The sequence below is a fragment of the Canis lupus genome, chromosome 17 (genome assembly GCF_011100685.1).
Source record: "Canis lupus familiaris isolate Mischka breed German Shepherd chromosome 17, alternate assembly UU_Cfam_GSD_1.0, whole genome shotgun sequence".
Lineage (NCBI taxonomy): Eukaryota > Metazoa > Chordata > Mammalia > Carnivora > Canidae > Canis > Canis lupus.
Genome location: NC_049238.1, coordinates 13,209,143 through 13,225,179, shown reverse-complemented (window position 1 = coordinate 13,225,179; position 16,037 = coordinate 13,209,143). Strand labels below are relative to the sequence as shown.

At 36.9% G+C, this 16,037-nt stretch overlaps 1 protein-coding gene and 1 pseudogene across 3 annotated transcripts in view; one reads left to right on the top strand and one right to left on the bottom strand.

The window, feature by feature from the left end:
* SMC6 (structural maintenance of chromosomes 6) overlaps nucleotides 1–16,037 on the top strand; it is a 68,078-nt gene that overhangs the window by 8,055 nt on the left and 43,986 nt on the right. For all 3 annotated transcript variants that reach the window (XR_005372147.1, XM_038560825.1, XM_038560826.1), the window contains 4 exons: nucleotides 2,088–2,205; nucleotides 4,460–4,565; nucleotides 10,581–10,717; nucleotides 11,326–11,387. Coding sequence is in view for 2 of the 3 variants with exons in the window: in XM_038560825.1 (XP_038416753.1) it covers nucleotides 2,088–2,205; nucleotides 4,460–4,565; nucleotides 10,581–10,717; nucleotides 11,326–11,387 (423 nt within the window). In the remaining variant the exon portion in view is untranslated. The remainder of the gene's footprint in view (nucleotides 1–2,087; nucleotides 2,206–4,459; nucleotides 4,566–10,580; nucleotides 10,718–11,325; nucleotides 11,388–16,037) is intronic.
* LOC607480 lies at nucleotides 12,386–14,205 on the bottom strand (annotated as a pseudogene).

The window sequence follows — 16,037 nt, the reverse complement described above, 5'->3', positions numbered from 1 at the left end:
AACAAAGAGCTTGTTCTTTGGAAAGATCAATAAATTTGACAAATCTCTAGTAAGGCCAACAAAGGGGAGAAAAGAAAGAAAACACAGATTACAGATTATAGGAACAGAAACAAAACTGTAGCATCAACTCTGTAGACTTCAAAAGGACAATAAGGGACATGAGATGGTGTTCAACATCATTTATTATTGGGGAAGTGCAAATTAAGACTACAGTGAGATATTACTACACACCCATCAGAATGAGTGAAGTTAAAAACAACAGTGACAGGTTCAAATGCTGGCAAGGATGCAGGAAAACTGGATCATTCATAGGTTACTGGTGGGAATATAAAATGGTATGGCCACTCCGAAAAATAGTTTGGCTGTTCTTTTTTTTTTTTTTTTTTTAATTCAGTATGCAGCAACTTACAATATAACTCAGCATTTGTCCCAGAGAAATGAAGATATACCTTCACACAAAAATATATACATGAATGTTTATAGCAGCTTTATTTGTAATAGCCAAAAACTGAAATGACCCAGATGTCATTCAGTGAGTGAATGGTTAAATACTATGGTACACTCATACCATGAAATATTACTTAGCAGTGAACTCCCAATGTAGGAAACAATGGATATTTCTATAACATTTGTGGAATGACAGTGTTTTATAAATGGAGAACAGATTAGTGGACCAGGGGTTAAGGTGGGGGGAGATGGGCTATAAAAGGACAACAGGAGGGATCCTTGTGGTGATGGAAATATTCTATATGGATGTTGACTATATCAGTGTCAGTATCCTGGTTATGATAGTGTACTACAGTTTTTAAGATGAACCATTGGGCAGAAACTGAGTAAAGAATTCATAGGATCCCTCTGTATTATTTCTTACAACTTCATCTACAATTAGATAAAAATAAAAATTTATTTTAAAACTCTTCAACCATAATTTCCAATATTCTGCTCATAAAAGGATATAAATATTTTTGCTTTTTAATAAGATGATGTCCAGAAGGAGAGAGCCAGGGAGTTTTTATTTTTATGTATTTATTTATTTGTTTGTTTGTTTTTTGCCAGGGAGTTTTTAAAGACACTGTTAAAATAGATGGATATTGGTAATATGTGGTTGATGTATTTTGGTGTTTCTAATTACAAAATGTGACCCCTATATGCCAAACTCTTGATTAAAACATTTCTAAAACTCCAATGCTGATGTATGTATATTTACACTATGGGAATAATTTCTGTTTTATAGATTTAGAAACTATATATTCTTTATACATTGTCAAAGTCACACAGTTTATCAGTAGTGACAGAAAATCACAAGAAAAGTTACTTACCTTTTAAGAACATGTGCTCTATTGTTTGAATTGTTTATAGCAAATTCAGTGTTCAAACCATAGCTGGATAGTCATCTTTCAGGGATGCTTTAAATATTGTTTTATATTTTATAGGAAATTTTACTGTACCAATGATTCTCAACCAAGGGGAGATTTTGCCCCCCACGCCCCAGAAGACATTTAACAATGTCTGGACATGTTTTGGGTTGTCATAACTTGGAGTTAGCTGTGTGCTACTAGCATCTGGTGGGTAGAAGCTAGGAATGTTGTTAAAATTCTCAAAATGAGGGCAGCCCTGGTGGCCCAGCAGTTTGGCGCCATCTTCAGCCCGGGGTGCGATCCTAGAGATCTGGGATCAAGTCCCGCGTCGGGCTCCCTGCAGGGAGCCTGCTTCTCCCTCTGCCTGTGTCTCTGCCTCTCTGTGTGTGTGTGTGTGTGTGTGTGTGTTTGTCATGATTAAATAAAATAAAATCTTTTAAAAAAATCTCCAAATGCACAAAATAGCCCCACTCCAACAAAAATTACCTGACTCAAAACATTAGTATTGTCCATATTAAAAAACTATGTGATATAGTTATTAGATCCTTTAAGGACTTTAGAATGAGTGATTACTCCTAGAAGGTTCCCATTTAATTTCTTCTTACTCATGGAAGTTAAGGTTATTCAGTTACTATAACTGTTCATTATAACACTGCTGATCTTTCTCCAAATGCTTAGATGATTATAGTAAATTTATTAGATTGTTTTCTCTCTCTTTTTTGTTAATAGACCGCAGCAGAAGTTGGAATAATTGAGAGTATTCAGCTAAGAAACTTTATGTGTCATTCAATGCTTGGACCCTTTAAATTTGGTTCTAATGTCAACTTTGTTGTTGGCAACAATGGAAGTAAGTGCTTTTGCCCTCCTTATTTGACTTTGAGGAGTACTTTACAGTTAGAATGCATTAACTTTTTAAAACAGATGGCTGTGAATGCTAAAAATTGAAGTTTTAGATCTATAACTTATAGTCACGAATATTTTCAGTATTTGCTGCCAGCCTGCACTTTAAGAAAATAATGAGTTAACTTTAAGTTCATTATTTATACAGTAAGAATAAACATTTCCTCAATTTTTTTTAAATCCGTTTACCTTGGAATTCATACTGTAGAAGAGTGGACAAGCTACCCTCATTGTGACCAAGGTAGCGCAGCATCTTACATCTATTAAATGTTATAATAGAGCATAAACAGAGTGCCATGGGAACCAAACATGAAAGAAGCTAATTCTCACCATGGCCAATGAAGCTTAAAGAGAAGGTGGTATTTGTGGTGCTACTTGAATGAAAATTACAGATTCTTTAGGTCTCATTGTCAAAGAGGCTGAGATACTCCAAGCAGAGATTACACATTAGCAGAGGTTTGAAGGAGTAGAAGTAGATGTGCATGGACAATGGCAACAACCTTATATGGCCTTATTCTACATGATAAGGAGGGACAGAAACTGACACTGAAGAGTCCTGTTGTAGGTGATATTGGTGAGGATCTTGAATGCCATGATAAAGATTTTAATGTTTTATTCAAAAGTCAGTGGAGAACCAGGTAAAGTTTATGAGTAAGGGGTGACAAGGTCAAGATTTTTGAAACAAACTGGCCATGTTGTTGTGGACAATGGATTAGAAGGGAAGAGACACAGGGTTAGAAAGACCTGTTAGACAGCTTTTGTGATGGGCCAGCGAGCTGTTGACATCTTGATTGAGCCAGTACACAGAGTCTACAGCTGGTGGTGGTGCTAGAACAGGACGGTAGGTGAGTACAGCTTTACATTCTGTTTAGTGTATAGTTGTTCTTTGTTTCCTGTGCTCTATATTCAGTGAAGAAAAAAATGTTTTCAGAAGGAGAGAATGGACAGAGGGATCAGTGCTGCTGGGAAGTCTCATGGGACAAGAAATAAGGCATGACTGGTGGGTTCTTCAATTAGGTCTTTTTTTGTTTTTAAATTTTGAAGCAGTGATTTTATGAATAAAATAATGCAAATAGTGAAGGCAATGAATTTGGAAATGAAGAAGCTGGGACTTAGAGATTTAGAGGCTTGAAAGGTATTCCAGATTCTAAACCAGTAGTATATTTGGGTTAATTTAGGGTATATTGTTGAAAATGATGGGTGTGGTAAGAGTTGATTGAATTAGTTGATTGTGGAGTTCAGAAAATGATTACATATTCTGAGTATTTTAGATTTTGAAATTTTAGCTTATGATATATCTGTTAGTGTAAAAAGAAGTATACTTTTCAGAAAACTAGCAAATGAATAATATTCAAATTAGGAATAGTAATTGTCAAAATATTACACAGAAACATTCATCTTTATGACTGATTATTTTTCCATATTTAAGTTCATTCATTCATTTGGTAAATACCAGAGTGCCTATTATGAGCTGCTTTTGGAGATACAGCATTGAATAAAACAGGCAACATCCCTGTCCCTATGGAGCTTGCTTTTGCATTTAAGGGTTGTTAAAAATAGTTTCTGATTTCTGTGAATTTATGGAGAAAGTAAATTACGCCTAAATTAGAATGTAATAAAAGTTAGATGAAGTAAATATACATGTGTAGTCACAAATATAGGCTTGTTTTTAATAGGCTGATGGACCAAGAGAAACAATGAGAATTTTATGTTGGAAAGATAGCAACCGGGATCCCTGGGTGGTGCAGGGGTTTAGCGCCTGCCTTTGGCCCGGGGCGCGATCCTGGAGACCCGGGATCGAGTCCCACGTCGGGCTCCCGGTGCATGGAGCCTGCTTCTCCCTCTGCCTATGTCTCTGCCTCTCTCTCTCTCTCTCTGTCTATCATAAATAAATAAATAAAATCTTTAAAAAAAAAAAAAAAGGAAAAATAGCAACCATTTTTACCATTTCCTTATTAGTGGTGAAAATTTGATTTCTGAAATGTACTATTTTTTTTTCCTGATAGCAGCAGCTAAATATCTCATGATAGGTACAACTTTTTTTAAGGTCGCTGAGAGAAGATGATAATTGAAGTGTAACACTTCAGGGTTAGAACTAATTTACATTTTTATTCAGAAATCTTTTTATATCAAATGGTAGAAGGCAGCCTTTTTGTTTCTATCTTTAATGAATGTGATTTCTTTAACACCTGTCTCTTTAGGTGGGAAGAGTGCCGTGCTTACAGCTCTCATTGTTGGCCTTGGAGGAAAAGCTGTTGCTACAAATAGAGGCTCTTCTTTGAAAGGTTTTGTGAAAGATGGACAGAAGTAAGTGTTTGCTTTCTACGTGTATTTTTCAATCCTTTAGTAAGAAACAGCTGCTTTAGATTCCTAGTTCATGTAAACATGATAGGGAATGAACTGGCTTCCCAGAAGTAGAGCCGAAGAGTCCTATTTTTGCATTCCTTTCTCTTGCTCCCTGTTGCCAGCATGGCCGCTGTTGTCTGTTACTCTCCAGACAAAAAGCTTGTGTAAACTATTGCCGTGTACCTGCCCACTTACACTTTTATTTCTCTTACCTTTTTGAAGGAAAGAACTAGTATGATAAATCCATGTATTTCTCTTTAAGGGATTAGTTATAAACATTGGACTTTCCTGGCTCTTGACCCAAACTTCACCAAGTCCATGTTAATAAGATGTAGGCAAAAGCAGAGTCAGTGACCAGCCAAGGGTCCCTGCATAAAATTTCTGCCTCCAGTCCCTAAGAATTCCAAAGAAGTATTCCATTCTCTGTCTTTGATTTTGTGTGCTTTACTCAGGTGGTTTGCCAGTGAGTTTGATTTGAGGACCACAACCACACATCTATTTGGTGGTCCATCTTGACCCTTGGAGAATGGTCATGTAACTACTGTCGTTGGCTCTGTGCATATTTTTCTTCTTTTTTTAAAAAGATTTTATTTACTTACTTACTTACTTACTTACTTACTTATTTATTTATTTATTTATTTATTTATTTATAAGAAAGCAAGCAAGAGCAGGGGGAGGAGCAGAAGGAGAAGCCAACTCAACACTGAGCATGGTGCCCAGTGCAGGGCTTGATCCCACAACTCTGAGATCATGGCTTGAGCTGAAATCAAGAGTCAGATGCTTAACCCCCTGAGCCACCCAGGCTCTCCACTTAATATTTCCTTTTGATATAGCTTACCTTCATGTAACTTTATATTAATTGCCTGATTTGCATCATTGTAGACTTAAGGGCTTTTGCCCATTAGGTGTGCTTTTCAGGCTGAGGTCCTTCTTCTTCTTAATATAGCTTTCAGTAACTCTGAAGGGATCCTTGTGTCTCCTAAAAACTGGAAGTAAACTCTGTTATTCTAGCTCTCAGAGTGAGGCTACTCCCATTGCTCATTTCTCGTGCATTCCCATGCCCAGAACCTCTGGAACTTTGATAATTAACAGTGATCTTCTTTTTTCATATAATAGATTTTCCTTCTGCTCCTTATCATATCCATTTAACTTCTTCAATTTTTTTTTGCTAAAATATAGAATGGGGATGGGATGTGGACCAGGACTGTAGTTTTCTTCTGTATTCCTCAGAAAACTATAGGAATCTTAACCCTAAGCCAGAGTTCCATGTGGACTCAGAAGAAGGGGTGAAGATACACAGAAAGTAATTTCCCATGCTCTCTGGCCTTGGAAAAGAACTATTTACTAACAATTCTCCAGCATATTTTCTGTCTCTCCGTATCTTATTTGGGTGCCAGCCCAGCAAGGTCCTCTCCCCTTCAGAGTCCCCAACCAAATAATAGCTGTAGTCAAAAATTAGTTATTTCAACATTTTTAATAATCCCAGCTCTATTTCAATTGATTATACTTAACTATACATTTCTCAATTGTCCAGTCAGTCTACCCAGCCAGATAATACATTGATCTTTCAAATAGGAGTTTTAAGAAAATAATTTTTTTTCTGTACCACTGGATATTTTATTAATGTTTCAATTAAAAATTTTTTGGTTTTGGTTTTGTTTGTTTGTTTGTTTTGGCCATTTGGGAAGTATCTGGACCGAAGCAGGAACTTCTTTCTGAGACTTATCCTCAGAATATCATTTTTAAAAAGAAAGAGACAAAGGCCAGCTCACACAAATCACCAACTTTCAAGAACACAGCTGCCTGTAGATAGTAATATTAATATATTTTAAAGTTAATAACAGTTGAAAGCTTTAATTTGAACTCAGTCTCCTTTTTTACTGACCTTGTCTGAAAAAGTAACTTAAAAATAGCTTTTTCAAACCCAATACTATTCTTCTCTAGTCATCCCCTTCTTCATTTAAAATTTAAAAACAGCTCCTCCCATGGTAACCTCTCTCAGTAATCCAATCCTCTATTTCCATCTTAGTTCATTTTTCCTTCCCTTCCCCTGTGTCCATGTTTTGTTTCTTAAATTCCACATATGAGTGAAATCATGATGTTTGATCTATCTCTGACTTACTTCACTTAGCATAATACCCTCTAGTTCTGTCCAAGTCATTGCAAATGGCAAGATTTCATTCTTTTTGATGGCTGAGTAATATTCTAATGTGTGTGTCTATAAGTATGTATTCTTTATCCGTTCATCTGTTGATGGACATCTGGGCTCTTTCCATATTTTGGCTAATGTAGACATTGCTGCTATAAGTATTGGGGTGCAAGTGCCCCTTTGAATCACTGTTTTTGTATCCTTTGGCAAAATACCTGGTGTTGTAATTGCTGGGTCGTAGGGTAGCTCTATTTTTAACTTTTTTTTTCCTTAAAGATTTTATTTATTCATGAAAGACTGAGAGAGAGACAGAGAGAGAGGGAGGCAGAGACATAGGCAGAGGGAGAAGCAGGCTTCATGTAGGAAGCCCGATGTGGGACTTGATCCGGGATCACACCCTGAGCCAAAGGCAGATGCTCAACCACTGAGCCACCCAGGCTTCCCTATTTTTAACTTTTTGAGAAATCTTCATAGTATTTTCCAGAGGGACTGCACCAGTTTACATTCCCACAAACAGTGGAAGAGGGTTCCCCTTTCTCTGCATCCTTGCCAACATTTTTTTTCCTGTGTTGTTAATTTTAGCCATTCTGTCTAGCATGATGTAGTATCACATTGTGGTTTTGATTTGTATTTTCCCAATGCCGAGTGATGTTGAGCATGTTTTCACGTGTCTTTTGGCCATTTGTATGACTTCTTGGGGAAATTTCTGGTCATGTCTTCTGCCCATTTCTTGACTAGATTTGTTTGTTAGGTATTGAGTTTGATAAGTTCTTTGTAGATTTTATCAGATAAGACATTTGCAAATATCTTTTCCCATTCTCTAGATTGCCTTTTAGTTTTGTTGACTATTTGCTTTGCAAAAGCTCTTTATCTTGATGAGGTCTCAGTAGTTCATTTTTGCTTTTGTTTCTCTGTAGTCACTTTATTTTTATTTTTTATTTTATTTTTTTAAAAGATTTTATTTATTTATTCATGAGAGAGAGAGAGAGAGAGGCGGAGACACAGGCAGAGGGAGAAGCAGGCTCCATGCAGGGAGCCTGATGCGGGACTCGATCCCGGGACTCCAGGATCACGCTCTGGGCCAAAGGCAGGCGCTAAACCGCTGAGCTACCCAGGGATCCCCTGTCACTTTATTTTTAAAATGTGTTCATGAGGTACATTCACTTAATACTGGGTAATCATACTAGTTAATGAAATAAAATATTTTTTTCTCCGTATAGTAGGCCAGCTGCCCTTCTCCTGTTATACTTTAGTTAGTGGTTTTCAACCTTGACTGTTCATTAGAATCACCTTGGAATCTTTTAAAAATCCTATTAGTTACAATTTTCCAGGAGCATATATGTCTTAATTGTGTATTTCTGATTTAAACACGCACACCCCAGCTTAAAGTAATTTAGAAAAGGAGATTTATTGTGAAGATTCAGGGATATATTTCTTACAACCTGCAGGGAAGAAGTTTTCACAAGTGACCAAAACTGAGAGACTTCAGAAGCAAGTTTTATCTGTCTTTGGGCCTTTCTTTTTTGTGTCTCTGCCTTTCTCTCTGTGTGTCTTTAGATGCACGCTGCAACCCTTCTGCTTGCTCTTTTTTGTGTCTCTGCCTTTCTCTCTGTGTGACTTTAGATGCATGCTGCAACCCTTCTGCTTGCTCTACCACCCTCCGTCACCCCCTCACTCAATGGGCTGTGCTGTTATGTTGTGTTCCTTTTCCTCAGTCCTCTTATATCAAGTGTGTGGGTTTGTGAATGTGTTTTTTTCTCTCTCATTGTCTCTGGACTATGTGTTCCCTTCCTTATAACTTCCCAGAGTCTTTGTTACTCCGTGTCTTTGCGTGCACAGTCGTTGACCTCTTACCACTTTAGTCTGTGGGGCTGTGTGTTTAAGGAAGTGCTCTCATGTTCTCTGTGTTTCTGACTCACTGCCAGTGTCTGTGGGTGTGTTTCTCTTTCAATGTGTCTTGATGGTTTCCCAGGAACTTCTCCATTGTGTGCTCCTGCTGCTCTCTGGAGCTTCTCATCAGGAGCCATGTCCCAAACTGGTTTCCCTGGTCCTCAGAGGCCTCAAGGAATCCCCAGCTCTTAAACTGGTTGTGCCTTCATTTGGGTTTGTTGATAAAACGTTTTCACTGAAATCATCTAGATTTATGGAAATGTTGCAAAGGTAGTACAGTTTCCTTTATTCCCTTCATCTACTTTTCCTTAATGTTGACATCTTAGGTAACAAAGGTACTTTTATCAAAGCTATGTAGTTCACATTGGCGCAGTATTACTGAGGAAACTACAGGCCTTATTTGGATTTTACTAGTTCTTCTTAATTTGAATTTTGAAAGAAGAGAATCTGCTTCAGTTACTGTCAGATTTCTGTATTTAGCTCCATCCCTGGGGGACAGGGTGGAGACTGGACTGATGGTTGCTCAGCCCTATCTTTCTGCTTGGGCACTCAGAGAAGGGGGTGAGGGAGCAGCAGCAGAGAAACCCTTCCTTCAGTGGGCCTACTGTAATACCGGCATACAGTAAAGTTCATCTTGCTTGTATTTTTCTGCAATTCTTGTAAATGGAAGCAATTTGGGAATATGATTACAAATTCATGAAAACAAATAATATTAAAGATTCCATTTAATTATCAGTTAAAGCAGTTTCACATTAAAGGACTTTAGCATTTTGGCAGATGTTCATATGAGCTAGGAAAAAAGTTAATCTCCTTTTATGTTTAAGGAAATTTTAATGTATTTAGTAGTAGACTTGATTGACATTGTTTTTCTGTCTCATTTTAACAAAAATTAAAGTAGAAAAATAAAGATTGATATATTTTTTTCCTATAACATTTTACTTATTTTTAAAAAGAATTATTTATTTATTCATGAGAGACAGAGGCAGAGACACAGACAAAGGGAGAAGCAGGCTCCATACAAGGATCCTGATGTGGAACTCGATCCCGGGACTCTGGGATCACACCCTGAGCTAAAGGCAGACGCTCAACCGTTGAGCCACCCAGGCGTCCCTCCTATAATATTTTAAAATGTACATGGCTATAAATGCTTTAAACTTTTTTAAAACTTTAAAACTAATTTTCATAATACCAATAAAACTTCAATAATTTTTTACCTTTTTTTATGTTTCTTGATACCAAATACTTTCATTTTTTTATTGCCAAGTATTTGAAAGGTTAAAGTTGCTTCTTTTGATTCTGATGCTCTTAGAAAGTTATTACTTCACCATAATTGTTACTTAATTATTCTTAAAGGTCAACTGTTAGCATGATGCTTTATTATGTAATTTAGAGTAGTCAGGTGGTATAGTATTACATGCTGCTTATAGGAAAACGTATAACTTAACATGATTTGAAACCACCAAACTTAAATGGTTTTAGGGTGCTTGGGTGGCTCAGTTCATTAAGTGTCTGACTTCAGCTCAGATTGTGATCTCAGGGTCCTGAGATTGAGCTCCGCTTTGGGCTTTTGGCTCAGCAGGGCATCTACTTGTTCCTCTCCCTCTCCTTCTGCTCCTCCCCACTCTCCGCAACTCATGCTGTCTCTCTCAAATATATAAATAAAATCTTTTTAAAAAAGAGGTTTTTATGTGAATGTAATATTTCTATTATAGATAGGATAGTCAATGTTTTTATAACCCTTATTCTCAACTTTGTTTTTTGTTAGGTGTGTTATCTTCGACATTATTCTGTCATAATCTGGTAGCCATCAATGGCTGGTGTAAAGCTACTTTTCAAATGAATTAGGCAAATTGCTTTGGAGGTTTTGAAAATTATAGCAACCTGGATTGAAATTGCACTGTACCTTCATGTGACTTCTCTTAACCTTCTTGCTTTAGCTCAGCAGATATCTCCATAACATTAAGGAACAGAGGAGATGATGCCTATAGAGCAAATGTGTATGGCAACTCTATAGTCGTGCAGCAGCACATCAGCATGGATGGAAGTCGGTCTTATAAACTAAAAAGTGAAACAGGTTTGTTATGAATGTCTTTTCATTTCATATAAAATGCTACTAAATATTCAGTTAGAGTGAAGTGATTGTTCAGATATTCATTGAAAGGGCATTTCTTCCCAATCTCTTGAAACCATTTTCTTGTCATGTGATAGGTTGGCTGCATGTATTACACACCCATGATTAAATATGAACATATATACACAGTTGTTTTACCACAAGACATACCAGCAGAACCATGATTATCAGTCTGAGTCTTGAAACAGGCTTTACCACTTTGTTCTCAGCTGCAGGCCTCCTTCCACTTCTGTAGTTTTTATCACATGTAGAAAGGGGAGTTAACCAAAGGTGGAAAAGGACATGAAGGAAGAGGAGGTGAAGACCTAGATGAGAAGGAAAAGCCAGTGTTTTGCTATGGGGAGAACAGCACTGTCCTTGTATCCATGCTGTTTCCTCCTCCGTGTGCTTGGGTGGTGATGACTGCAGCATGCAGCTCTCTCAGATCTGTGCCTATTCTTAAGGACATGACAAAAATAGTTAATATTTGTATTTATGAGTGAGTGCTTATTTTTTCTCCATATTTTTGCCCTAGAAATGGTCTGGTCATTTTATTTGTTTCTCTTAATCAGGCACTGTGGTTTCTACTAGAAAAGAAGAACTGATTGCAATTCTTGATCATTTTAACATACAGGTAATTGCTAAATTTTGTTTGAGATTAATGCACTGGTCACTTTCTCATGTGATTTCATTTGTAGTGTTGAAAGAACTAAAATGGACTTCTATAAGTAAGTTGACCATAGGACAAATGTTTACAACTATTGTTAGTGAAGTTGCTTAAAATTTACTAATTCAGCATTTTCAGTGCATGACCCAATGGTATGGGCTAAACTGGATGTTACTAACGGCTATAAAGTTTCTTTGCTTCCTGTTATTCTAGTTGGAATAGCATCTAAGTTTTCTAAACTCAGATGCTAAATTTTTGTAGAAAGGAAATTTATTCTAGAAAAATAAAGCATTTGTTTATGTATTTTGGAGTTATTGGTCGTACCTATAGGAGACAAGTCCAGTCCTTTTTGCTGAGATACTTTGAATAATTAAAAATAGAGCATATGGTCTAATTAATTAGTATTGGAATTGCCTTTGGAGGTCATCTAATTCACCTTTATTTTGTAGATGAGGATAGAACTGGAAAAAGTAAATTGACCCCACTGTCTAGCCGTATTTGTTGGTAGAGCCTGCATGGGGATCCAGGCATCCATGTTTATCCTAATGTACCACCCTCCTTACTTACTCCAGGATGGAGAACACCAAGACTAGTTACTAGGGAGAAAAAAACAGTTATAAGTCTAGGTCTCTTTTCCATTTTGCTTTAGAACAGATCTGTCCAGGAAAACTTCCTGTGATAGTAGAAATGTTCTGTATTTTGCTATTCAGTGGGTCAACCACTAGCATGTTGCTCTTGACAGAAATGTGTGATTAAGAAATAGAGTGTTTGATTTTTATTTATGTTACCTAAGTATAAAAACTACATGTGGATAGTAGCTTGCATATCAGACAACGGAAGTTTAGAAAAACAATTATATTTGGAGAAAAGCAGATACATCAAATAAATTCGAGGCTAAAATTCAGGACAAATTATAAGCAGAATCAAGAATACCAACAGAGTATGGAATCGGATGTTGGGAGAATTGTGAAGGGCATCCAGTAGAGTTCTCACTGGATTTACCCTGTGTAGAATCTGCACCAAGTGTCCGTCCCTTCAGCAACTGCTTAAGTGGATTGTGGTGGAGAAATCACTTCTGCCAGAGACTTCTGATTCCTTATGTGGACAGCTCTAGTAGAAAGTTTTTATTAGGGAAAGGTTAAATAAAGCCTGTTTCTCTAAGCTCCCACTTCCTTGACGAATGTAAAAACATGTTTATGTCTTTCGAAATATTTTTTTTTTATATTTGAGTTTATTCTTCATTTAACTTTTAAAGCACTACTATAGTTGAATATTAAAACAAAAACAATAGCAAGTAGTGAGCTATGATTATAGTCCTTCACTCATCCACTACTGCATATAAAATGCCAGCAGCAGTGTTATTCACTGGCTCCATTAAGAGGTCTGACACTGAACACCAACCCTAGGATGATGTTCATCATCCTCATGCTTCCTCATTGTAATGGCACCGTCTTTCCTGATTGGGATCAAAGTCCACCAGTTCTACCTGGTCCATTTCATCAGTCTCTTCTTCTTCCTTCCTCTCAGGAGTTTTTCCAGCAGAGAAAGTTTATCAGGAGAGAGAAAGCCATTCTCGGGGAAGTTTACCTTAAATTCGATGATTAGGCGACCCTTCTCATACGGTCTACGATAAATTGGCATGCCTTCATTTAGCGCACACTTGATATCCCCATGCTTGACAATCTGACCTGGATGAGAGGTGATGACGATGGTTCGGTTGTCAAGAGTAGATCCTGGCTTTTGAAAGCTACACAGGGCTTCAACCAGCTGTATATCCATGCACATGAAAAGATCTCCTCGTCGAGTAAAAACAGCATGGTCCTTCTGATCTAAAACAATGATAATATCTCCTGGTTCCAGTCCTGGTTCTTGGTCTCCCTCACCATGGAATGTTATCTTCTGGCCATCTTTCATGCCTTTGTCAATATGCACTTCTAGAATCTTCTTCTCTCGAACTATCTTCCTTCCGTTGCAGCTTTTACATCTATCTTTAGGACTGATCCGTTCCCCATGGCCCTGGCACTCCATGCACACAGATTGAATTTGCTGAACCATTCCAGGTCCTATCTGATGAATTCTTATTTGCATTCCAGTATCTCGGCAATTGGGACAACATTCGACTGCTCCTTTCTTAACCACCTCGGCCTTCACATTTATCGCAAATCACATTCTTTTGCAGAGCTACTTTTCTTGTTGTGCCATTATATAAATCTTCTAAGGTTACTGAGAGCTGATGTACAACATTTTTACCTCTCCGTTCTCTCTGCATCTTGCCTCCTCCTCCAAAAAACATATCAAAGATGTCCATGGGGGGAGCCAAAACCACCACTAGCTCCACCTTCTTTAATTGCCTGTTCTCCTCTGTCATATAATTCCCTTTTCTTTGCATCAGAGAGCACTTCATAAGCTTGAGAAATCTGTTTAACTTCTCTCCTTCATTTGGATTCTTATCAGGGTGGTACTTCAAGGCCAGTTTTCTGTAAGCCTTTTTCAATTCCTCCTGGGTGGCATTGCATTTGACCCCCAAAACATCATAGTAAGTGGTTTCTTTCACCATTTTCTACAGCCAGTGAGAGGGCCGAAGCCAGTGTGGGGGAGCAGGAAGGAGCGCGTTGCTGGGCGCAGCTCGGGCAGCCTCCGCGTCTCACCGAGTATTCTGGAAAGTTCCGCCTCTTTCGAAATATTTGAAGATTGTTATCATACTTCCTTTAGTCCTCTTCTGGTACTATGCAGTAAACTGCAGGTTCAGGTTCGGTGATCAAAACACAGAAGGTCTAGAGCTACATTAACCTGTACAGGAACCACTAGCCTTATGCGGATATTAAGTATTTGAAATGTAGGTAGTCCAAATTGACATTTACTGTAGTTTGAGATATACATTTGAAGACTTAATGCAAAGGAATAATTCCATTTTTTATAAGTTATTAAAATAATATTTTAGATAGATTAGAAATATTAAAATTAATTTTGGCCATTTCTTTTTATATTTTTTATGTAGCTACTAGAAAATTTTGAATTATCTGTGTGATTTGTATTACAGATCTATTGGTCAGTGGTGGCCTAAAATAACCACGAGGGAGGAGGATATTTAATGTCTTTAAGTACCTGATTATATTTGTCCTGTGCCTCCCCTTCTTATCCTTTCTTTGACGTTTATCTGTTTGTGCTTGCTTTTATGCTTGCTACCATCTTAACAGGTAAAGCTGCAAGATTCCTTTTTTTTTTTTTTTTTTTTTTTTTTTTAAGCTGCAAGATTCTTACGTAATACCTAGGGTAGTAGGAACTAGGAACCCCATTTCAAAAACCATCAAAAAGATGCAGACAAAAGAATATAAATTTTAAATTTTGTAGAAGCTACTAATTCAACGTTGGTTAAAATGTGTGTCATTAAAGCTAGTGCATTAGGTCTTATTTTTTAAGAAGTCATATGGAATATGAAATTAAGATATAGGGCAAATCTTATAAAAAATATGTAGCAGTCAGTGTGATTGATCTATATAATAATAGAGTGTTATGTAGAGGTTTCTTTATAACTCCATAAATGTTTCGTCTTAGAAGATCTAAAATTTTACTTAAAAAGGAAGATTTTAACCATTATTTAACCATTATTATACTAACAGAGTACAATCAGTATTTTACAGATGGTAAATGAAGTTTAAATTTTTTTTTCATTCAGGGTCATCTGGGTGGTTCAGCAACTAAGCATCTGCCTTCATTAAGCTCAGGTCATGACCTCAGGGTCCTAATATCCCATCCTGGGATCTAGCCCCAGGTCAGGCTCTCTGCTCAGCAGGGGAGTCTGCTTTTCCCTTTTCCTCTGCACCTCCTCCCGACATGTTCTCTGTCTCCTCTCTCTCTCTCTTCTCCTCCCTTCTCTCAAATAAATAAATAAAATCTAAAAAAATAAAATAACTTCTCATTTATACTGGTGCTATGTATTCTATAACTTTGCAAATGGGATTATTTTCTAATACATGAATTACTTTCTTATTAACACCAAAGATATAAATGAGTAATGATCTTGAATCTTTCTGAAACAAGTTTAACATATGTATTTATATTTTTTCAACTTTTTCACTTATGCTTTGGTCAGTACTTTACTGTTACCATAACTGTACTTGAACTTGTTAGGTATAAGTAGTTTCATTCAAGAAGTGGCTTATTTAAAATGACTCCTCCAAAAGGTAGAGTGGTTCCAGCGTTTTTATTTATTTCATAACATCTTCATGAAGAAATAACAAATGGAAAGTCTGAAGAACTGCTGTAAGAAAAATAAATACTACTTGGCATCATAATTCTGATTAGAAATAACCAAGTTAGACTTTTTGTATTCAGTTGAAGAAACTAACTTGCCCAGTGCTACATAGAAGGTGAGACACAAAAACCCAAGTCTACTGAGGGCTTTACTTACTGTTGTCTGATTGTTAACCAGTAGCGTAAGAGTGAAATTATATAAAACAGATGAAAGAAATGAGAACTTTCTGATAAAAACACTTCTTCACGGAGTTCTTGTGCTCATGTCCTCATATAGTGGCAGAGTAATTTTGGGTATGGTATTTATTTTAGTATCTTGAAATACTTTCTCTACATTCAGAAGTTCTAATATTTTTTCTTTTC